Source organism: Typopeltis vanoorti, chromosome 16, assembly GCF_054136105.1.
Source record: "Typopeltis vanoorti isolate ZY-2024b chromosome 16, IOZ_Tvanoo_1.0, whole genome shotgun sequence".
In the NCBI taxonomy this organism is placed as follows: domain Eukaryota; kingdom Metazoa; phylum Arthropoda; class Arachnida; order Uropygi; family Thelyphonidae; genus Typopeltis; species Typopeltis vanoorti.
The window spans coordinates 61,708,454-61,734,508 of NC_143564.1; the positions used below are offsets into that span (position 1 = coordinate 61,708,454).

The following is a 26,055-nucleotide window of genomic DNA, read 5'->3' on the forward strand; positions in this document are numbered from 1 at the left end:
GTGTTGCTAATAACCAGTCCATGTCCTGAGCAGAAATCCAACAGGTATTTGCCATTATTATTAGCTTTGCTCTTTTCTCCAAATTTTCCCAAAATATTTTTGTATGTCTCACAATCATTTCCTACTCTGCTATTTAGATCCCCAAGAAGGACCAACTTTTCCTTTTTCATTGTGTCAGTTGCTTTTTCTAAAGCCTCAAAAAATTCCTACCTTAGTAGAACCTTCTGTCGGACCATAGAAGAATAAGTCTCATTGTCCAGTTCCCCATTCTCATATTTGCCCACATTACTCTACTTGAGACTGATTGCCATTCAAGAAGATTAGCCTTGTATTTTGTGTTGAATACTATGGCTACTCCTTCTTTTCCTTGATTGTCATTGCCTGAATATAACATTTTGTATTTATTGCTCAGAAAGAGCTCACCAGTTTTTGTCTTTTTTGTTTCAGTAAACCCTATTATGTCGATCTGATACTTATCTAATTCCTCAGCTAGCTCCATTTCTTTGCCATTCAAGCTTCTTGAAACGCTAATGAAAGGCAAATATACAAGTTCTTTGGCAGAGGTCTTATCTCAGTAGCACAACATCAAGACAACTCAAGCCAAAAGTTTGTATTTTCATAATTTCTCATTCTTTTTCAAAACTCAGCAGTAACAAACAGTTTTTGCTTACATAGTTCAGTATAAAATAATGGTAGTCTTGCTTGTAATATTTTTTGTCTAGTTGAAAAAGCCTTCTGAGGTCTTTTTTTTCATTAATAAGTTGATCATTTAGTTAATGTTCAGCTGAATGCTCACATACATCTCTTGGAACTGTTGCCATTCTTGGTTAATTGTTATATTACATTTTTTAAATAAAGTCCAATTCTATCATTATCTTAGAATTAAATCAGAGATAAGATCAGCTTGAACAAGTAGGAAGTAGTCCTAATTTGTTTCCATTAATTGTCTAAGGAATCAGCACATTTCAAATTTGCTGATAAGAAAAAAATCTCTCTGTTCTGTGAGAGAGTCGCCTTGGAGCAGTGAAAAGAAGAATATTCAGAGAAAATAGTTTTGAACAGAACCTATTTATTTCACTTTACTGAAGAAGGAATATTAGTATCACAGATATTAGCCAGTATATTTGCACACATTTTAAAGAAGTTATTCTTGTAAAGAATATTTGAGCAAGTTGACAATCTTTGTCTAGTACACAAATTATAGTAATAGTAAAATAGTCATTTGAAACAACCAGACCAATAAATGCAATTTATTAACTTGTTAGAGTATAAGTAATTGACTGACTGATTTAATTAAATTAGACAATCTAAGTTGATGGTTGATATATTTCAGTCCTAAACAGTACATAGAGAAATACACTTAAATTACTCTTTAACTTTTCCTTTAAGTAATTTAATAATGCTAAGCTTTACATACTGTTTATTGATTTGTTTTGCAAGACATAATAATGTGATTTTTTAATTTCAGGATATGACAAGTCAGGAATTCAGAGTTATTGAAGTTAATGAACAGGCAGATAAACTAATAACAGAAGGTCACCCAGAAAGAGAAGTTATTTTGAAGAGAAAAGAGGTATGTTTTGGTTGAATATATGAATAAAAAAAATACATAAAAATGACTTCTGTGTAGTATATTCATATGGAACTGTTGCAAGAAGTCTCCCCATCCACATTATAGTATTATTTTGATTATTTCTTCAGTAAGGGAGATTTATGGAGTTCTGAGATTGAGGACAGTGGTGTAATTTTTGCTGCTTAAAATATTATCTGGCATCATTTCCCTACCTGTATCTGTAAATTTCCCTACTGTAAATGTATCATACCACATTTCAACTCTGTTTAATAAAATATCACTTTATTGTAATGTTTGTCAAATGAAGTATGTCATCAGCAGACTATATAGGAGTTGATGTTAGTAAGAGAAGGTAATTTATTTATAGGAAGAAGAAGAGCATGTGCAAAAAGTAATGTACAGGGCCTTTGAATGCTCCAGCAGGAAATGTGAAGTTTGGGAAATTTGCCACAACATATGAATTATAAGAGAGGAAACTAATGACCCAGTTACAAAATGTGGAAGGTGAATCATAAGATCGTGGTTTAGTAAGTAGGACTCTATGCTAGACCTGATCATATCTAGGAAATATCAAGAGTAACCACACAAATTTCTCCAAACCTTTCCATGACTTTTATCCAAAGGTGGATAGTGTTTGCTAGATCTGCTGTGGAGTGAGAGCAGCAAAATTCATATTGATAGTTACTAATTGAATTGTGGATCTCCAGGTGGTGAGTAAATTAGCCATTGATGACCTTTTCTGTTATTTTTAATAAAACAGACGAGAGTAATGGGTTATTAGTTTGGAACACAACTTTTGAACATAGTAACAGTTATGTTGGGAATGGTGAATGCTATCAGAACTAGAAAACTTGTTATTCAAGCTATTAAGGATTATTCTGATATCTTTTTAATAACTAGAGGTGGCATGTAGTGAGTTGTTGGGTGATGTTATGCTATATCACCTGGATGTGTGTGTGTGTGAGAGAGAGAGAGAGAGAGAGAGAATGACATGAAAATTGAAGATAAAAATATTCTGGAGTAATTATTTGGAGAGATTAATAAGTGAAATAAGCAGACCCAGAACATTGTGCAGAAAATACTTAAGAGGAATGCAGTGAGGAATATATCAAAACTTGAAGTAGGAAAAAAAAATACAAAAAAATTTGAAATGTGGAAAAGCATCTGAAGATAATTACTCCAGCTTCCACCTACATATATGAGCATTTCTGATTGAATAATGATATTCAACTAGAAATGCTCAAATATGGAAGCATAAAAGTTTCATAGTATACCCATATATAAAAAAGGGAAATATAGTTGAATGTGAGAATTACAGAAGAATTTCTATACTGAATGTTCCAGGTGAGATTTTTGCAAGCATGCTTGAGAAGAGGTTAAGAATAATTGTGGAAGAGAAATTAGAGAAGATGGTTTGATGTAAATCAGGTGTAAGACAAGGGTGCACACTATCTCCATTCTTATTCATCATTTTTATCAATGGTGTCCAATCTTTTTTTTTGCATTTGCCACGGTAGTTTCTGGCATCAATTGTATATAATTACATATCAGATTATTTCTTTTTTTTTTTGAAGGAGGTATACGTTTATGAGTAAATATAAAAGATGGTAATTGTTGCAATAAAAGTTGAATTATATTTGTATACAACATGTATTTTAATTCACAATATTTTACACTTTTTTTAACAGAAAAGCATATACTTAACATTTATTTTCATTAATGTGATAATTGGCATTGTTTTCCTGATATGAAAGATTTAAATTTGGCATGGAATTAATGCATTAGTTCTGGCTCCATATTTTCAAATGTCCATTGGCAGCTACAGCCTATTGACCTGTAGCTGCCTTATGGGCATTCTAATGCAGTGGCAAAATAATACAGTGCACAACAGGTGAAAATGGTAGACCCATGTATACAGGTCATAAAACTTATTTTTTTGTACAAAATTTTAATTTTTTTTTGTAATGTTTGTATATATTTATAAACTGACATTCGTGGCACTAGATCCTTGTCATCCAACCCTATCATCACTAGCCACTGTACCAATTTGGTCACAAGCCCTTGGCCTTTTTGCTACAGTGGCTAGTGGTAATAGGATTGGATGACAAGGATCTGTGTGAATCACCATGAAGGAAACCAGTATTAAACGTGTTATCAAATTGGAGATATGCAACTTAGCTTGTACCTTATGCAGGTGATATTATACTCCCAAATAAATGCAGTACATCTTGAGGATTTTTTAACTAAATTGAATACATTGCTGTAACAGATTTGACATGAAAATCAGATATAAAAAGACAAACTCTGAAAATAATGAGCAACTTGGAAAGCATCAACTGCATTCTCAGTGGAAAGCTATAGACTAAGTACAAATATTTCTGCTAGTTAAGCACAATTTTTAGTGAAGATGGCCTATTAAATATGCAAAGCTGGTATGATGGGCAGCCAATTGAACAAATTTATATGAAGTAGCCACAGTTTTCAAACATATTTTAACTTAAGAATCTGAAGAGTTGACTTAGGCTTAAAGCATTTGATCAAAGACAAGAGACAACACTGAAATGTTTGGTAAAAATTATGGGAGTTAACTGATGACATCATTGGCAGAGTCATGAACATCGAAGATGTTAGAGAGGTATGAATGTGTGAGTAGACCTTATCTAAGGTGGTATAGTCACCTAAGCAGAATGGAAGCTTAGGAAAACAATTGTTTGATGCCAGGATGGTAGGGAATAGACTCAGAGAAAAATCAAGATTTTGGTGGGTTGTTGCAGTTAAATGTGCCTTAGAAGACCAAAATATGAGATCTAACAATTAATAGATTTGGAGGAAAAGTGTTAATATGAAGTCAAGGTAAATATAGTTTTCTCATAGTATTGTGGACCCCCCCCCCTTCCACTTCAAAACTTTAATATATTTCATTCAATGTAAATAGATATCATCAGAGAGAAAAACCAATAACTGATTCAAAACATTACTGGTAAGAATGAGTCATGTAGCATGTGCTTACTAGCTTGTGTTTTGGTCATAGCTGAGTCGACAGAATTACACTTTTAGAATTCAAAGGAACAACTGTTTTTAAATAGAAAACAATTGTCTTTTATTATTGGAATAATACAACTCTATATTGAGTTCTAATAGTTTTCAGAACCTTGGTGGAATTTTTTTTAAACAAATTTTCCACTTCAGTAAAGGTTGATAACCTTTCCTGTAATTTATGGATTATACATGACCAAAGCAGAGAATTAGATTGTGCAGTATGGGATGCTAGTACAACTTGATGCAAAGTTGACAAAAAATAAGGATAAAACTGTTAATATAATTTCTTGTTAAGTATAATTTACTTCCCTTCTTAGTAGCAAAAAATAAAATATATAAATAAATAAATAAAATAAAAATAAAGCTATAATAGGAAAATCGTTTTATCACTCTTTGTATTCACAACAGACATTGATAAGTGGAATACAAGAAGGAATTTTTGTTTTTCGCATATACGTAAAAAATAATCACATTGTCTATTAATAGGTTTCCAAGATGACACATTTTAAAAAACTGTACTTAGTTTCAATATTTATATAACCTCAGATGAGATTAAAAAAAAATGATTCCTATTGTAGTCCTCTCAGACTAGTTATCGAGTCTGACAGGACTCGATAACTAATTATGAGCAATTAGTGAAATGCAAAATAATGTGAAATTCAAGTTTGCATGCAAATCATTTACCACTTATTGGTACTAATAACTTCATAATTGCTATTATTTATTATAGGAGTTAAATGATGCTTGGCAAAGATTGAAGGCTCTCACTCTTCTCCGACAAGAAAAACTATTTGGTGCTCATGAAATTCAACGTTTCAATAGGTAAACATTGTTTGATTCTTTCCATATGATGTATCGATATATGTTGATCTGTCTGTGTTTTAAAAATGGAATGAAATGGCAATTATACTATGGTGGAAGATAATGTATTGTAATACACTGATCTCTTAGTTATCCAATCTTCAAATTACCAAACTCTCATTTAACCACTCCTTGAACCAATTAGCATGTCATCTAACTTAGACTAGCACTGCACAACCATATATTTGTGTGTGTGTGTGAGAGAGAGAGAGAGAGAGAGAGAGTCTCTATGAATTTTATCTGAACATTTGGATTTACTTGGGATTCATTTTGACAAAACTGGATAGTTAGCTTTGATATTTGAGTAAGGGAAGTTCAGAAAATTTTTAGTACAAATATTCCATTTCTCTCTCTCTCTTTTTCCTTCAATGATATCTGCATGTTTCTTTATGCATTTCATCATCATCATCAAATTCCTGCCATGTACCCTCAAGGGGTGTACAGGATATGACAGTACTACATGAAAAAATTACATCATTACTAACTTCCTATCTACAATTTTCCTCCAAATCAGTCTGTTACTTGTCAAGACTCCAACATTATCAGATCTTATATTTCTATCGTCTAAGGCACTTTGTACAGTATCAATCCACCTATATCTTGGTCTTCCTCTGGGTCGTTTTCCTGCCAACCTGGCAGAGAACAATTATATTAATGACCAAATTTTGTCTTTATTTAAGGGAAAGGACTACTACATTTGAGTAGAGAATTTCCATCTCTGAACTTCCATAGGTCCTTGAGAATTCCAACAGGGGGGAGGAGGAAAAAAGTATTTTTTAAAAATTTTTTATGGGACTCCTCACAAAAGGTAAACCTATAGTATATTAGTACCATGGACGGACAAAAGGATTTTTTTCTGTTTTTTTTTTTAATTTTACACACACACACACACACACACACACACACACACACACACACACACACACACACATTTATATATATGTCAGGAATTTGATGATATATATATATAATTTGTTTTGTATTTTTATCTATTTTTTTTACATAATCTGGGGAACTTTTTCAAGACACATCAGGTTTCCAGTTGACTTAATATGTTTATTATCTTTAATTTGAATAACAAAAATCAGTGTTTTCAAAAAATTGACTCTTATTAGTATATTCCTTTCATAATTTAACCAGATATTAAATGACATCCATTTTTGTTTGGTGAAATTATGAAAGGAATATACTAATAAGAGTCAATTTTTTGAAAATTGACTCTTATTAGTATATTCTTTTTGTGTTATGAGGATTATGTTATACTTATGATGATGGTTATGACATAATATAAAACTCATGTGTCAAGTGACATATATTCTTAGTTATTGCCAAAAACTATTTTTTAAAATTTAATCTAGATATGAGCAGTAGAGAGCACAGGCTAGAAGAATGAAAAGCATTGTATTATGGAAACCAAAATCAGATTGCAAAAAGTAGTTAGCTTGCACAAGCTAAAGGATATTCGAGGAAATTATGTGAAAAGTAAAAAAGAAAGAATGATCGCAGAACGATAGCTTTACTGAATGTGGAATTATTTATTTTTATTGACCCTATGGATGAGGGGGTTGCAAAACCTGTAGCAGATACTGTCATTTAGGCAAGGGATTAAAGAGAAAGTAGAAACATATGGATTTGTTTCTTGAACAAATCAACTTCTGTGTGATGACATTGTCATACCCATGGTTTAAAAAATGGAGTAGTAGCTCATTCTCTGAAGTTGGCTTTCTCATATTAATTAAATGTGAAAATTAAGTTAGTCATTTATTTTGCTAATAATTGTACTATTCGTCAAACTAAAAGTGCTTTCACTTTTGCTGAACTATTATCAGTCATTTTCACCTTCATTTTTTACCTTGATATGTTAGGCACATTGTCCTGTTACAGCCAAAAAACTTTGTTTCATATAAACCTTATTACCGTCATAATATGGCAATTAATCCTACCTGCATTGTTTGCTGTGTTTGTCGAAGCATGTATTCTCTGAACACTTTGCCTGTTTGCAGAATGCATAATGCAAATTCATTATAAAATATTATTACTGGAGTCGCATTTAAATTTAAATTCTTTATTTGTAAAATTTTCGGTTTAGTTTCTTAGCCATTATCTATACAGTTATAGGAAAACACACGTAAAAGAACAATAGAATTGACAGAATGTGATATTATGTGCACTATTCAGCTCCACCTGAATTAATATATATCCAAAGTAAATTAAAATAATTTAGTTAATAAATTATTTGTAAATATAAACAAAAAAATTAATTACGAATTAAGGAACATGTGAATGGTGAGTATTAGTCAGTATAACTTCCCAAAACTGAGAAAGTTTTAGGCAATTGTATTTGTTCAGGTTTGGGTTGTGAATGTGTTTGAATCCCTAGATGGGATTCAAATTCAGGTTTTTTCAACCAGAGAGCATTGCAACAAAAACTCTCAAGACTTAAATGATCATTCGAAGAATACTACAATAAGAAACTCACCTACTGCTTCCTCTTATTGTGTTAGACATGTTAGCCTTCCAGAGTTAAGTAGCTTTGGTTAAAAGGGATGCACTAAATATTTGGTTTTGCTTCAGTATTCAGCAGATTTAGTGTGTTTTTCCGATATTCAACTTTGACTGAATCACTGGAAAGATTTGATATTCGGCTGGCTGAAGCAGAAAAACTTCCCATTACATGTATCATATAGATGCAATTAATTGGGAATTCTCCCATTATCTTATGCAACTCCATATAAAGGCTTATTCTGTTTTGCTATAGCCGCTTTTTTTTGGTGTTTTTATTTTAGTTTACATTTTACTATCTTAAAAGTTATTTATATTATGAGTTTTAAAATTTGTCTTAAATATTAATTTGTATTAGTATTAAATATTAATTTGTCTTAAATATTGCCAGCCTGGTTGGCTGAGTGGTTAGTGTATCTGCTCTCCAGCCAAAAGGCTGTGGGTTTGAAACCTGCTGTGGGCATGGATGTTTGTGATTGTCTGTGGAAACCAGTGGCAACCGGTGAAATTTTAAGTGGGGGTGCTGCCTATACAAAATAAAAAAAAAATAAATCTGTAGATTTATTTATTAATAAATTGGTTACTGATTAGGAAAAAAAAAATAATTATTTTTATTTTTTTTATTTTGTATAGGTAGCACCCCCACTTAAAATTTCACCAGCTGCCACCAGTGGAAACACTAATGGTAATAGTGGGCATTGGTGTAGTTGCATTTGGTGGATTGAGTGGTGGAGACAGAGTCATAGAGTAGGTGTCCTCCCTCGATGAGTCCTTGGACTCCCTGGAGGTGTCACGTAATAATAATAATATTGAAAAATTACATTTTTGGCCATGAATAATAAGAAAGCAATATTTGGAAGTTTTAAGATTTATGCAAAGATTCAAAATTTGCAAATTGTAAAATATGCAAATAAATTATAATACCAGAATGAAACTCAAATAATATATTCTTTTATTAACGTAAAATTTTCATGGGGGTGCTTAAGGGTTAAAGCTGTATAACTGAGAGGAGACCTCCACATAGCCTTTAAAGGAATGCGGAGAACCGACCAGGGCTTCTGACCTAATGTCCAATCCTCACCTTCTCGTGGTGCACCGTGTTGGGTATCTACTTGGATACTGAACGAACAAGGATGGGCTGACAATTTGGGATTTAGCCGACCAAATTGTATTCTTATTGGTTAAATCAAAATAAAAAATGATGGTACAACATGACAAAATTTCATGCCGGCTGGGGCGTCGCCCAGCTAAACAAGGCTCCTGTTGTTTCGCCAGGGAACCAGGGCAAACAGCGAAAAGTCAGCTACTGGAACAAATCTGAAAACAAACCCCAACTCAACATCACTACAGTTAAAGATCGGTACTATCAACATAAGAAGCGTTAATGGCAAAGAAATGGAGCTAGCTGAGGAATTAGATAAGTACCAGATCGACATAATAGGGGTGACTGAAACAAAAAAGACAAAAACTGGTGAGATCTTTTTGAGCAATAAATACAAAATGTTATATTCAGGAAATGACAATCAAGGAAAAGAAGGAGAAGCCATAGTATTCAACACAAAATACGAAGCTAATCTTCTTGAATGGCAGTCGGTCTCAAGTAGAGTAATGTGGGCAAATATGAGAATGGGGAACTGGACAATGAGACTTATTTGTGCCTATGGTCCCACAGAAGGTTCTACTAAGGTAAAAGTGGAGGAATTTTTTGAGGCTTTAGAAAAAGCAACTGACACAATGAAAAAGGAAAAGTTGGTCCTTCTTGGGGATCTAAATAGCAGAGTAGGAAATGATTGTGAGACATACAAAAACATTTTGGGAAAATTTGGAGAAAAGAGCAAAGCTAATAATAATGGCAAATATCTGTTGGATTTCTGCTCAGGACATGGACTGGTTATTAACAACACCATGTTCCAACATAAAAATGTGCACAAATTCACATAGAGAGAAGAGGCTAGGAATAAGAAAGGTCTCATTGACTAGGTTATAGTGATGTTTTCTCCCTGGTGCAGGACACCAGAGTGCACAAAGGATTTGAAATTGGAAGTGATCACTATTTAGTCTTGAGCAGGATAAAATTGAATTTTATATTGAAAAGAATAACATGTAAGAAAGTTTTAAAGCGAATAAAAGTTGAGCAGCTCTCAGATGTGAACTGTAGACTAAAATACACAAAGATTATTGAAGAAAAAATGAAAGAGTTTGAGAACAGGAATCAAACCTTGGAGATTCAATGGCAAGCCTTGAAGAAAACCTTGATTGCTTCAGCCAGAGAGGCATGTAGTGAGGTAGTCTGCAAGGATAGAAAAATCAGAACTCCATGGTGGACACAGGAAGTTAAAGAGGCAGTGAAGGAAAAGAAGAAAGCATATCAAAAGTTCCCATCAAATAAGTCAGCTTGCACTCTTAGAGAATACACAGACAAATGTAAGAATGTTAAACACTGTGTAAAACTAGGTAAACAAAAGTCATGGGAGGACTTTGGCAAGAATATAGAAAATAAATATCAAGAAGGTGGCAAAATATTCTGAGGTTGTTGAAGAAGCTTAGGAATGGAGGAAAGAGTGCTGTAAAAGGAGTTAAGATGATAAAGGTGACATGAAAATGGGAGAAGAAGATATCCTTGAAGTATATGGAGTAATTACTTTGAAAAACTGCTAAATGAAACAAGCAGTGATGACAGCACAGTGGTAAAAAACACTGACCAGCCATGCAGTCAGGAATACATATCCATACTTGAAGTAGAAAAAGCCATCAAAGGCTTGAAATGTGGAAAGGCAGCAGGAGTAGATGATATTCGACCAGAAATGCTGAAGTATGGTGGTATAAGAGTCTTACAGTGGCTGTACCGCATAGTTCAGAAATCCTGGACAGAGGGATGAATTCCTGATGATTGGAGTCGAGCTCTCATAGTACCCATATATAAAAAGGGAAATAAAACTGAATGTGAGAATTATGGAGGTATTTCCCTATTGAGTGTTCCTGGCAAGATCTATGCAAGTATACTTGAGAAACGGTTGAGAAGAAGAATTGTGGAAGAAAAGCTTGGTGAAGAACAAGCTGGATTCAGGCCAAATAGAGGCTGTCAGGATCAGATCTTCACTTTACGACCAATAGTTGAGAAATATGAGAATATAAACAAAGATCTGTATTTAAGTTTTGTCAATTTGGAAAAGGCATATGACAAGGTGCCAAGAGAGAAGCTATTCAATACGCTACAGTTATATAGTGTCAATGGGGCATTATATCAAGCAATACTTAGTCTTTATTTGAGTTGTAAGTCAGCAGTTAGAATTGAAGGAAGTACAGGAAGATGGTTTAATGTTAATTCTGGTGTGAGACACGGATGTACATTATCCCCTCTGTTATTCATTATCTATATGGATCACATTATGAAGAAAAGTGGTATTAAACATGATATCAAAATTGGAGATGTTAATGTCAGCTCTTTGCTTTATGCAGATGATGTTATACTTCTAAATAAATCCACTACAAGTATGCATGATTCTCTGACTAAATTGAATAACTGTTGTAATAGATATGGTATGAAGGTCAGCAATAAAAAGACAATGAAAATAGGCAGAATCACTGAAAATGTCAACTGACTGTGTTGTGAATGGAGAACCTGTGGAACAAGTAAAACATTTCAGGTACTCAGGCACAATTTTTACTGAAGATGGTAAATTAAATATAGAAATAGACAACAGAATCAGCAAAGCTGGTATGGTGGGAAGTCAATTGAATAAATTCATATGGAATAAGAGAGAAATTAGTTGAACACTAAATTAGCTCTTTCCAAGACAGTGCTAAAACCGGCTTTAACTTATGGATCTGAGAGCTGGGTTAGAAGTAAAACACTTGACCAAAGACTAGAGACTGCAGATATGACAGTCCTGAGAAAGATTAGGGGCATGAACAGATGGCATCAATGGCAATATCATATTAAAAATTATCAGCATCCAGTGCATTGGCAGAGCTAATCTCAGGTGGTATGGTCACTTAAACAGAATGGGTGAGGAAAGATTAGCAAAACAAGTGTTCTCTGCTAGGTTGGCAGGAAAACGTCCCAGAGGAAGACCAAGATATAGGTGGATTGATACGGTACAAAGTGCCCTAGACGATAGAAATATAAGATCTGATAATGTTGGAATCTTGACAAGTAACAGACTGATTTGGAGGAAAATTGTAGATAGGAAATTAGTAATGATGTAAATTTTTCATGTAGTACTATCATATCCTGTACACCCCTTAAGGATACATGGCAGGAATTTGATGATGATGATGATGTAAAATTTTCACCTAAGTATCAAAGGCATCTTTAGTACAAGAATACTTAATTGTAATTGAATGTTAACAGACAATTCCAAAAGGTGCCACCTAAGTATCTAATGTAAGATAACTAAAAAAGGTCATTAAATTTCCTAACTTATTAAAAAGCATTCTTGTACTGAAGGTGCCTTTGATACTTAGGTGAAAATTCTATGTTAATAAAAGAAGATATTATGTGAGTTTTATTCCACTATTATAATTTATTTAAATATGGCTAGTCATGGTATTTCCTTATTCAAACAAAATATGTAAACAATAGGATAGCTGCATGATACAGAAAAAATGAAGTACTCATCTATGATTAATCATGTAAAAACACAAGCATAGTGATGAATATTTAAAACATAGTGAAACTGAAATATCAAAGCACAATACAAGAACAAGTAAGCACTGAGAATGTAAAGTAAATTCACCAAAACATCAAACATTATTTGATGTCAATGAATTAAAAAAAAAAGAGATGTAGATGATAAACAGACAACATTTTTGCATTAAACTATAGCTTTAATGATTGCATTGGATAACAGGCCATACACAGTTGTTCAAATAAAGAAGGATTTCTTAGGCTAATTGCACTGCAGAATGAGTGAACTTATTCTGCAGTGCAATTTCTCAGAGAAAATTTCTTTTGCCACTAACTACTAGCATATTCATTGAAAGAGTTTTTTTTGGAAGCCAGAGGAAATATGTGAAGGGGGAGGAGGATCTGGAAAGTTCTGATAACACCTAGAACAAAAATAAAATTTTCATATAAATTTTCAGTAAAGCAACTTGATATAACCACAAGAAAGAACATACTAGTAGCAGAGTTATGAAAGTAACTTATGTTCTTATATCCTCATATGTTCTTTCTTGTGGTTATATCAGTTGCTTTAATATCATTTTAGTTCTAGGTGTTTATCAGAATTTTCCGGATTCCCCTCATATATGAAGATACCAGATGTAGACTTCTTCCCAAAATGCTGAAAAATTTCTTTTCCGGTATCATAATTTATTGCTAATTCATTTTGGTAAATAAATCCATAATTATTCTCTATTTTTCACAATTTAAAATAAAAGTTCCATTAATATTTTTCTTTTATTTTCTATGTGAAATATAGATAATAATAGAATAATAATATTTTTCTATTATTCTCTACTTCACATTTCAAAATAGGTTTCATTAATATTTTGATATTGTTATTGTTTTTTCTTACATAAATGTTTCCTATAAAATTAAATCATAGTTTTATTATATTGAAATGGAAAATATTATGGATCCAACCATATTTTATAGTCAAATTCAGAAAGAAACAAAGTTTTGAAAATTTACTTTACTAGCAAGCTTATGAGAACATAACCTTTGGCATTGCAATTCTATTTGGCTTGCACTATTTAAAGGACATTGAACTCTGCACAGGTACCTGTATATTCAGCTTTTGTTTCACTGGCCTGAGAGGTGTTTCAAACGATCAGCAACAACCCTTAGTTAAACATACCATAGCAGTCCTATGTCAAAAAGTTAAATTCATCATCAGTGAACTATCTTAAAAAGTTTCAAAAATTTACCAGAACACTTATGAGAAAGTTATATTTTCACAAAGTCTGATAAATTTTCAAAACTTTCTACATTTGGCTATAAAACATGGATGGATCCATAATACCTTCCTTTTAGTAATTTACTTACTAATGCCAAATTAAGTCCTCTTGGCTCAATACTTCTAATATTTGATAATTTCATTATATTTGTGGAAAACAGAAATTTTGTTTTTGCTTTTTAACAAAGGGCTTAAAAGTCGTAATTTCTGCAATGTAAAATAAACAGAAATAGGGATATTAAAGATCCATGATTATTTCATATCTGAATACGTGTACAAAAGTTTAAAAGGTTGCAAATAAAGACCAGAGAGCTTATGAGGATACAAGTACTCTAAAAAAGCGTTCCATGTGTACACACACACACACACACACACACACACACACACACACACACACACACACACACACACACACACACACACACACACATATATATAAACTTGGAAAATTTTTTAAAAACATTGAGTTAAATTTTATAAACAAATGCTTTGAACAAACAATGTACTCATTAAAATATTTTATAAAATATTTTATCAATTTTTAATGAGTGTATTTTTTTCAAACATTTCTTTGTAAAATTTAATTCAGTATGCTTCAGCTAAATATTCAGTGCTTTGGTCATATTTCAAACCAAATATTTGGTTATTTGGCCAAATCATGGTTCAGCACATCCCTAATAGAAACCTAATTAGTGGTTAATCTACATGATCTGCTATGTATGTCCGCTACTTTGTATTTTCTCTTCAGTTTGTCTCTGTTTGTGGGATGGAAAAACTCAAGTTTCTGGGAATGAGAGAGCTCTGCCTCCTCTGTGTGAGACTGGCTAATTTATCTTCATTTGAAAAGCTTCTTCACATTTTTGATGGGATACAAACCTAGATCTTCTTTCCAGCTGAAGTGCATCATCATTACTAACTGAGCTATGGAAGCTACAGTGAGAAACAAAACACACACACACAAAAAAAAAAATTATATATCACACATATATATATGTGATATATATATATATATATCACACTGCCCTTCAGGGATTCTCTTGTGATGTAGCAAACATTCCAGAGTTATGGAGAAAAGTTACTCTGGCATTTGTGGGTGTAATTGTTCATGAAGTTTCCAAGATTTCAAAGAGTTGAAATGATATTTAAAAAGTTTTAAAGGTTATATTGTGGGTGGTTGGTGTAATTTAGTGCTCATGTAAAATTGATGATTTTTATTGTGCTTTTTCCTTAGAAAATTAGTGTTTTATACTGGATAAGAGGATGGCTGACTGACAAATATCAAAAAGTCATGTATGGGGATGGGTGAATTTGCAAGATTCAAGGTAATCAGTGGTGTGTCTCAAGGATCAATCCTTGGTACACTGTAATTCAATCTGTACGTTAATGATATTGGGAAGCAATGAATACAACATGCGACATCTAGTTTTTTGCTGATGATGCAAAAATAGGTTGGGTAATGAGGAATGCATCTGATATGCAGTACTTGCAGAATGATTTGAATAGTCTGGAATTGTGGGCATATGAAAATGGTTGTCAGTTTAATGTTAATAAATGTAAGGTCATGTGTTTTGTTGTAATTAGATATCCAGTGTATTATATTAGTGGGATTATGCTAGAAGAAACTGAAGAGGCTAGGGATCTTGGAGTTTTAGTGGACAGGGAGTTGAAGTTCATATAGCAAAAATTGTGAATACAATTCAGAGAATAATTGCAATGCTGAAATGAATCTTGACATGTAAAGATAAGGAAGTCATTTTGCCTCTTTATAAGAATTTGCAAGATGAGACCTCACTTGGATGGACTAGTGTGTGTGTGTGTGTGCGCGTGTGCAGGTCTGGTCTCCTGGTTTCTGTAACCATTTCGATACAGAAGAGAGAGAGAGCTCAAAGGAGAGTGTCAAAAATGATATCAGTATTGTGGAATACTCATTATGCAGCATATAAATTAAGAATTTATATGCTGCAGACACTAGCAAAGAGGAGAAAGAGGGGTGTTACGATTGGGAGTTACAAACTTCTGAAAGGATTATACAGAATTTCATTAGCTGGAATTTTTCATTTTATGGAGGGTGGGGAAAGGATGCAAGGCATCCTTGGAAGTTGAGAATGAATGGTCAAGAAGGGCTAGATTTTTCTCTTATCGAGTGATTGGAATGGATTGCCATTGGATGTTGCGTGTGTAAGTAGCGTGAATGAATTAAAGAACAGGTATGACAGCTGGTTCGAATAGTATGGCCTCCTTCATTGAGTTCCTGACACCCTGGAGGTCTCTCTTAATAATAATAATAATAATAATAATCTTATTTTAAGTGATATTATGGCATGCAAACTTATAAACAAAATTGGAACAATCTTTTACAAACTTCCACATTCTTGTTAGTACAGGTACCTGAGTGTGAGATGAGAAAAGAAGAAGAATAATCCATTATTGTGCAGAAGAAAACATGAATGCATTTTCAAGGAATTAGTGCTAGTAAGAAGACACCATAGAATGCTTAATTGAATTGGCATTCTCACATGTTGATATTCAAAAAAAAAAAAAAGTATTTGGCTTCCCTTTCACATCTGAGGTAGTCTTTAGTCTGTCTGAACAATCTATATGCTTCAATTTATTTGATTTCGAAGTTGAGATAGTGGTAATCTGTGCTTTTCACATGGTTGCATTCTACATGAGACACTGTCATTTTTATGCTGGTTGCTATTTTATTAGCCATGCATTGCTTTCAAGTTTTTCTTCTTTTTATTTATTTATTTTTTATGATTATTTAATTAATATCTTTCAGTTTATTGTGTGTCCTTCTTAACTATACTGAGATTTGACTAATAGTTTTAATGACTGATGTTCACTCAGTGCTCACTTGCTTATCTACTGTAATTTAAAATTGAATTCAGAGAATATTAATGATCTGATAAATAATTTATCTTTACGAAATATTGAGAGTGGTACATATTATTAATGTTGTTATTGTCAGCATTCTTATAGAAGAAAATAGTTTCTAACTAAAAAACTTTTTTGTTAAAACATTTATGTAAAATTTTATTTTATGTTAATAATATCAATGACTGCTAATGAATCATTTTAATTTAGGGATGCTGATGAAACCATTACTTGGATTACAGAAAAGGATGTTGTGCTATCATCTGATGATTATGGACGTGACCTAGTCAGTGTACAAACATTGCAAAGAAAGCATGAGGGGATTGAGAGAGATTTAGCTGCTTTGGAGGATAAGGTAGGAATTCTGTAAAGTATTGCCTACAGTTAGTAGTGAAATGCTTGTTGAAAGCTCTAGAAAAGACTGCTACAGTCCTTGTGGAATAGTTCATATTTCACAACATTTGAAGAGAACCACAGCATTTGAAAATGTTGTGGTTCTCTTCATTTACATCAAACTCAGATTTTTCTGATTGTTATATCTTGATGTACAATGCAAAAACATGGACATAATAGAAATACAAAATAATTTTATTTATAATATAAATCAACAAAATCAATAGCTATTTCAGACTGAAAATAACAGTCCATCAGCAGTTTCTCACAACATTTGAAGAGAACCACAGCATTTGAAAATGTTGTGGTTCTCTTCATTTACATCAAACTCAAATTTTTCTGATTGTTATATCTTGATGTGCAGTGCAAAAACATGGATATAATAGAAATACAAAATAATTTTATTTATCATATAAATCAACAAAATCAATAGCTATTTCAGACTGAAAATAACAGTCCATCAGCAGTTTCAGTGTATCAAACACTCAAATAAGAATGTACTAATTAATCAGTCAGCTCAAGTACTGCATGCTAGAAAGATTATGCCATACACGTTGATCTTAAACATTTGCCTTAATTGACCATTCAAGACAAGTTTATTGCATGCTACAAAAGATGCCATACCAAATTACACTTAAATTGCTGTATTATGAATATAAGGCAGATCACTTAAGGATCAAAGCCAAATAACTGGGAGGAGACCTCCCAACTGCTTTAAGGAATGTGGAGAACCAACTGGGGCTTCTAACCTAATGTCCAATCCTCACCTACATGTGCACCTTATTAGTAGGTACCCACAGAGCACTGAATGAACAAGGATGGGCTAGCAGTTTGGAACTTGGTTGGCTTAAACCACAAATACATATGATGGTACAAGATGACGAGATTTCATGCTGACCGGGGTGTCACCTGGTACATTAATAATATGTACCACTCTCAATATTTCTTAAAGATTCCTTGCTGAAAACAGAAGGCAGGGAAAGTGGGCAAAAAAATGAAAGTCATATATTGGAACAACTTTTGACTCTACATCTAGAAGAAGATGAATAAACCAAACATCAGAAGTACTGAAGATAGGAACCATCAATATAAAGAGTATCAATAAAAAGGAAATCGGATTTGCAGAAGAACTGGAAAAGTACAATGTGGACATAATTGATGCTACTGAGACAAGAACAGGTGAGATTTTAATAAATAACAAGTATAGGATATTATATTTGGGCAATAATGGTCAAGGAAATGAAGGAGTAGTAATAGCATTCAACACCAAACATGATGATAAACTTTTCATTGGAAGGCATTTCAAGCAGAGTTGTGTGGGCAAACTTCAAAATCGGGAAAGGACAGTGTAACTTATTTGCGCCTATGGGCTCACAAAAGGTAAGGAAGAAGTGGTGGAATTTTTGAAGTGACTGGAACAGGTAGCTGATATAAAGAAAATGGAAAAATTGTCTTTGTTGGAGATCTAAACAGCAGAGTAGGAAGTGACTCCCACCAGGCATATAGGTCTTGGAAAAATTTGGAGAATAGGGCAAGCTTAATAATACCATTTATTATGGTAAGTGTATGCTGGATTTTTGCTTAGGACATGGACTAGTCATTACTAACACCATGCTCCAACATAAAAATATGCACAAGTTTGCATGGAGAGAAGACACAAGAAATAAGAAAAGCCTCATTCACCATGTTGTTGTTGATAATAATAACATGGTGAATAACAATAACATCTTTAATTCTTTGTAAACTTTCTTTTCAATGTGATATTCATTTTTATACTACTTAACAATGAGTGATGGTCACTTCCAATTTCAAATCCTCTGTACACTCTTGTATCCTGAACCAGCATGAATATAGGAAGTGACCATCACTCATTGCTAAGTAGTATAAAAATGAATATCACATTGAAAAGAAAGTTTACAGAATTAAAGATGAGCCACATTTACAGGTAAACTGTAGACTCACTTCTACAAACATTATTGAAGAAAAATTTGAAACAGTTTGTAAACAAGAACCAAACCTTGGAGTCTCAGTTGCAAACTCTGAAGAAAATATTGGTTGATTCATCTGGGAAATTATGTGGTTAAATTGCTGTAAGGATAGAAAGAACATCATGGTGTACATGAGATGATGAAGCAGTCCTGGACAACAATGAGAAGAAAATATACCAAAAGTTCCTAGCTAACAAGTTGAATGCAGAAAAAAATATAAGAAGGATAAGCTGTGTGTAAAAGTAGCTAAACAAAGGGAAGACGTTGGTAAGAATATGAAAAATAAATATCAGGAAGGAGGCAAAATGCTCTGAAGGATATTAAAAGATCTTAGAATTGGAAGAAAGAGTACTTGTAAAAGGAATCAAATATGATAAAGGTGACGTGAAAGCAGAAAATAAGGATATCTGACATGTCTTGAGTAATTACTTTGAAAGACTTAAATGAACAATTAGTGACAAAGCAATAGTAGAAAATTTTCAAGAGGAATGCAAACAGGAGTTACTTGAGTTACATATTGATACTTGAGGTAGGAAAAAAAAACATCAAAAACTTGAAATGTGTAAAGGCAGCTGGTATTTGCCTAGAAATGCTCAAGTTCAGAGGTATAAAAGTTTTGCAGTGGCTACTTTGCATAATTCAGAAGGTTGAATTCCCAATGATTGGAGTAGAGCTCTCATAGTACCCATCTATAAAAAATGAAACTAAATGTGAGAATTACAGAGGAATTTCTGTACTAGGTGTTCCAGGTAGAATTTATGAAATAATGAAATGTGAAATGAAATAAATTTGAGAAAGATGGTGGAAGAGAAACTTGGAGAAGAACAAGCTGGGTTCAGGCCAAATAGAGATTGTCAAGATTAGATTTTTACTTTGACAAGTAGTTAAGGCATCATAGGAATAAAACTAGAATCTGTACTTAAGTTTTGTAGATCTACAAATAGCATATGATGAGGTGCCCAGATAAAAACTATTCAAAACACTACAATTATATGAGATAGATGGAACATTATACAGAGCACTACATAGTCTATATTTAAGTTGTCAGTCAGCAGTTAGGATTGAAGGAAATTCGGGAAGATAGTCTGATGCAAAATCAGGGTTAAGACAAGGATGCACAACCTGATATTAAAATCAGAGCTGTCAAATTTAGCTCTTTGCTTTATGCAGATATTGTACTCCTAAACATGTTCAATGCAAATCTCTGAGATTCTCTGTCTGAAATGATTAATGGCTGTAACAAATTTGGCATGAAAATCAGCAATAAAAATAAAACCAAAGCTATGAAAATAGACTTCAGCTACATTCTCAATAGAGAACCTATAGAACAAGTAAAATATTTCTGCTATTTAGGTAGTTTTTAATGAAGATGACAAATTAAATTTGGAAATAGACAATAGAATAAGCCATACTTGTATGGTTGGGACCAGTTGAATAAATTTCTATAGAATAAGAAAGAAATTAGCCAAGACACCAAACTAGCAGTATACAAGACAGTGTGTTAAAACTACAATAGTTTTAGGTTATTGATCTGAGAGTTTGATTAAAAATAAAGCACTCAATCAACGACTAGAGATCACAGATATGAGGGTTCTGAGAAAAATTATGGGAGTGAATGGATGGCATCAGTGGCAGAATCATATTAGAAATGAAACAATTAGGAAAGAACTCAATATTGTTTGCATTCAAGAATGTGTGAGCAGGGCTAATCTAAGATGGTATAGTCACTTAAAGAATGGGAGACAGAAGGTTAGCAAAACAGGTGTTTGATGCTAAGATGGCAGGAAAACCTATAGCAGGACATGTCTAGGTGGATTGATTCAGCCAGAAGTGCCTTAGAAAATCAAAATATGAGATATGACATGATTGATGTGCTGATAAAGTAATAGTCTAATTTGGAGGAAAATTGTTGATAGGAGATTAATAATAATGTAAACTTAATCATGTTGTGCTGTCATAGCCTAAACGGCCATTGAGGGTATATGAAGTGGGTTGACGGTGTTTTCATTTTTGGAAACAGACCTGGAGCTCTTTTTCTGGAATACTCTTGAGTTCTTTTATCACATTATGCTGGATATCAGTGATGTCAGAAAATCTTCATCCTTTTAATGCAGTCTTCAATTTTGGAAACAGCCAGAAATCACAGGGAGCTAAGTTGGGTGAATAAGTAGGATGACCTAATTCAGTAATCGATTTTTTGGCCTGAAACTCTCTCATGATGAACGCACTGTGGCTTGGCACATTGTTGTGATAGATGATTCACTTGTCAGGCCACAATTCAGGTCTTTTTTCCCAAACAGAATCTTGTAATCTTTTCAGCATCTCTAAATAGCATTGTTGGTTGACCATTTGTTCCTGTTCAATGAATTCATAGTGGACTATCCCCTTGTGATCAAAGAAACACACCAGCATGGTCTTGAACTTCGAATGTGACGTGCTTTTTTCAGATGTGGCGAACTCAGGGTTTTCCACTGCATGCTCTGGCATTTTGTTTCGGGATCATACTGGAAGCACCAGGTTTCATCACCCATAATTGCTCTTGGAAACATGCTTATTTGCAAAAAGATCAGTTGCAACTTGAATCCATTGCTTCAAGATTCGAGGCATAAATTTTGCATACTGACTTCTTCAGTTAAAATTACCCTGACTGTTTCTCGATTCATTTGCAATTCATCAACCATTAATCGCACACTTAATCATCTATCAGACACTGTACTAAATCTTACACTCTATTCACATTTGTATCTGTTGTTTTTGTTTTTGTCTGCCCACTTCTGGGATCATCGTTCACATCTTCTTGTCCACCTTTGAATCTCTTATGCCACTCAAAGACACTTGACTTTTTCAGAGCATCCACTTTCAACAATGCCAACGTTTCAGTAGCAGTTTTGCCAATTTTCACACAAAAATTTGATGTTAACACGCTGCTCCAAATTTCAATCGCACATTTTTATGCCAAAGTTTACATGCAGATCTCTATTATTTTTGCAATAGCCAACTAGCAAATGGTTTTGTTGGCTTGAGGTTTACTTGCATTAGTTAAAAGAATTGTATAAACACGATTACTCATGTGACTCCAACTAAATCAAAACACCGGCGACGCTACGTGGCCCACCTGGGAATTAAATTGTCACACCTTGTATATCAGGAAATTGGTGATGATGAAGGTTAATACAATCACTAGAATTTTATAAAATTAAATATAGTATATAAGTGCATGATATAAAGCTAGAAAGCAAATAGAATTCTATGGTCAACTGATTATTTAAAAAAAAAACAAATTAAACTATCATTAATTAACAGTATTCAAAGCAGTAATTTTTTTTCTAACTGCATAAGTTTTATGTGATCATTTCTTATAAAGTTACAAGAGTTAAGAAGGGCCTTGCAGTGCCTTCTTTAAAAAAATATTTATATAAAACTTGATTCTTTAATAAAAATGTAAAATTTTTGTCTTTTTTATCTTATATAACTCTATCTGTTGTCAATAGCATGCTCAGCAACCCCCATGTTCCGGTGTTTTTCTTCTGTATGAATTTCTGAACTTCTGTAGATTTCCAGTTGAATCTAAATATGCACTGCTGAATGAGTAGCAGTAAACACTTGGATAAGACATCAGATGTTGCTTGCCAGATAGTGCAAGGAGTGAAGGTAACTTTAGGTGTCAGAAGTGTGAGTTGGGGTTTCTTAGAATTGTAGAGATGTTCAGAGATCCCATTAACATTAGAAATTAAGGTATAATGGATATTCCCTTAATGTTGAAGTTGCAGGGGTCGTAGTTATATAATCTCCAACTTATAACCATTAAGTTATAAGATTTTTTTTGTTTGTTTGTTTGATCCAGTCACTTGCTTTCCATAGAGAGCTTCAGTAGAGTAACATGTGTAGACTCTGTGGATGTTTTAATAGTCCTGACTTCTGTTCAAGATGATGATGATTTGAAGTAATATGAAGGTAATGAAGGAAATATGAAGATTATTTGATTTTCTATTAATATAGAAAATATTAGTTTGCATTAAAAATATGTAATTAAATCTTTTGTTCATAATTGAATAAAAAGATGGCAATAATATGGTTTATGTGGAATCCAGTGGGTTTATTCTAATAATCTGTATGAGTTTTCTTCATGTTTTTAATGAAAACTGTGAGGTCCTTCTCCACTTATCTAACCTTGACAGAAATGACTGTATAAAGCTTTCACATTTCTGTAACAATGCTCTTTTATATGCATCTGTTGTGCAGTTTGAAGAACAACAGGATGTGTGTCCTTTGATTTGAAAAGACCTTAATTCAGTTCACATCATGATGAGAGGAACCTTTATATGGTTTTTTCCAGTTAAAGGTGAGATAGCCAATCTCATAGGGAGATAGCACAGCTTTTTCTCCCAGAAACTTGAGTTTTTCCCAGAAACCTGTTGCAAAATTGGTACATCAGCCCAAGAACATATGCAGTTAACAGATAAAATGCTATATGTGCTGGTGGATTATATTGTTTAGACAACACTACATAACCTATTGTCTAAACAATATAATCCACCAGCACATATAGCATTTTATCTGTTAACTGCATATGTTCTAATATAGTATAGATTAATATAGTATTATATTATTATACATAGTCCTGGGATTCCATGGAGATGTCATGTAATAATATATATATTGTTCATCGCTGTTATTAATAATTGAAATTAATTTTTTTTAAAAATTAATTCCTGAAGCATATTGGGTTTTGAGTTTGCAGTATACAGTTGTTTCATCTATTAACAGCATGCTTTTTATAGAATTTGATTATTTTAACTGCTATAATAAATTTCACTTTGTTTTTTTGATTATTTGATTTTCTATTAATATAGAAAATATTAGTTTGCATTAAAAATATGTAATTAAATCTTTTGTTCATAATTGAATAAAAAGATGGCAGTAATATGGTTTATGTGGAATTCAGTGGGTTTATCCTAAGCAAAATACCAAAAGCTAAATATAGATGTGAATTCTCTATCATTGTAATTATAATGAAAAATATTCTCTAAATGGATTCACCAGGTTTCACAGATTTCCTATTGGAACCCTTTCTGAAAACTATGATTCAATCAACAGATCCTCACCTAAATTTCCCTGTATGAGATGCTCTCAAATGAAATTCGTGTCTGCCAAAAATGTTCTGGGAGAAGTAAGATTTCAATGACTTGCCTATGATATGAAAATAACAGTAGAGCAAGTGTACATCTGTACAATCCCAAAGCTGTTGCATGAGAAAAAATTCATGGCATTCAGTTTTTTGTTTCGTTGAAGCATTTATGGGATTGTTTATGGGTGTTCAACATAATTCTTCAATACAATTCCCTATGATCTGACAATAGGATAAGATAACCAGCCTTCTTAAGAAACGTTAGCTTCTTGTTAGTATTTTAGACCTACTAACTCATTATCACCTAAGAAATACAAGCCTATATGGCTTCTATTTCTTTAGCATATCATACTAAACAATATATGTACCACTGCAGAGCAATTAAATATTGCTCTGCAGTAGTGTATATATTCATAAATTTCCCAGATGACAGTTGACTATGAGTCTCCTCTGTGAAATGCCTTAACTCTTTTTACGTATTCAACATTCCACATACAAGATTGAAATGACTTCCGAGTGAACTGGTTATCTCTAGGTGGCAAAATATGCATATTGACTAGTGATATCTATGCTTGCACAGTTGGAGGGAGTATCACATAATTTTGATTGTGTGTGTGTGTGTGTGTGTGTGTGTGTAATTTATTATAAGATTTCCATGCCAGAGCTAAGTTAGCCAGTCTCTAGAGTAGTGACAGGTTTCTCTCTCCTGCAAAACACTTTAAAATCACACATACAAGATAATCAAAATTTAAATATCTCTGTTTAAGTCCTTGTGGAGCACCACCCAGTGATCCAAATGCTGTGAAACACTGCAGGAATATGTTGTGTGCATCATATGGAAGTGATATCTGAGGAAAAAAATAAATAAAATAGCTTCAAAATTCATCACGAGGGCACTGTATGGTATACTGAATGTAGATGTAGTAATATTTTTGTGAATAAGAAGGAGAAAAGTAACAAGCATAAATAACACAATTTTATTAATTTCCCTTATGCATTCATGGGCTGTATTGTTCAATGTGTTGCCTTTCTTGGTGTGCTACAAACTGCATCCTTTGCAGCATCAGCCTTTCAGCATTGGCAAGTTATCAGGATGATTCCAGTAAACCCTTTCTTTGAGAAATTCCCAGAGCCAGAAGTCACAGGGGGGTTTCAGATCAGGTGAACAAGGTGGCCATGCAGTGGGAAATGCATGACTGATCACTCTGGCTTCTATAAAATGTTCTTGAAAAATCTCCTGTGTGGATGAATTGATGTGTTGAGGGGGCCCCCATTCTGCATATAAATGACTGAATACATGCACAGGTGCTGCTGTGGCACGACAAAATTGTTTATCATATCGCAATACCTCTGGGCAGTAACTGAGCAGGTCATAGGACCTGACTAGCAAATGTCCTCAAAGAGGAATGGTCCAATGATAAATGGTTCAGACAGTAACTTCAGGAGAATTCAAAGGAATTTGTTGGATTGCATGTAGATTTTGCTAAGCCCATATCCAATTTCACCTGAACAGCAATCTCTGTTCAGGTGAAAGTGAGCCTCACCTCCCCCCACAGAATCATCCATGACCACACAGCATCCAACTGCACTCAAGCAACGAATGTTAAAGCAATTGTCAGTCGATTTTCAATGTCCTGCAGGTGCAATTCCTTTGTCAGGGTTATCTTGAATGGGCAGAAATGCAGAATCTTCCATAGAATTTCCAGACAGTTGTGTAAGACACATCCATGTGTCTTGATACAGCACATGCACTGCAAGAATCAATGCTGTTATTCTTGGCCTGCTCTACTA

At 33.3% G+C, this 26,055-nt stretch overlaps 1 protein-coding gene across 1 annotated transcript in view; it reads left to right on the forward strand.

Annotated features, from left to right (window-relative positions):
- Nucleotides 1-26,055, forward strand: part of alpha-Spec (alpha spectrin) — a 509,808-nt gene that overhangs the window by 82,504 nt on the left and 401,249 nt on the right. The window contains exons 6-8 of the mRNA XM_090406229.1: nt 1,469-1,573; nt 5,343-5,434; nt 16,966-17,110. Coding sequence (XP_090262355.1) covers nt 1,469-1,573; nt 5,343-5,434; nt 16,966-17,110 — 342 coding nt within the window. The remainder of the gene's footprint in view (nt 1-1,468; nt 1,574-5,342; nt 5,435-16,965; nt 17,111-26,055) is intronic.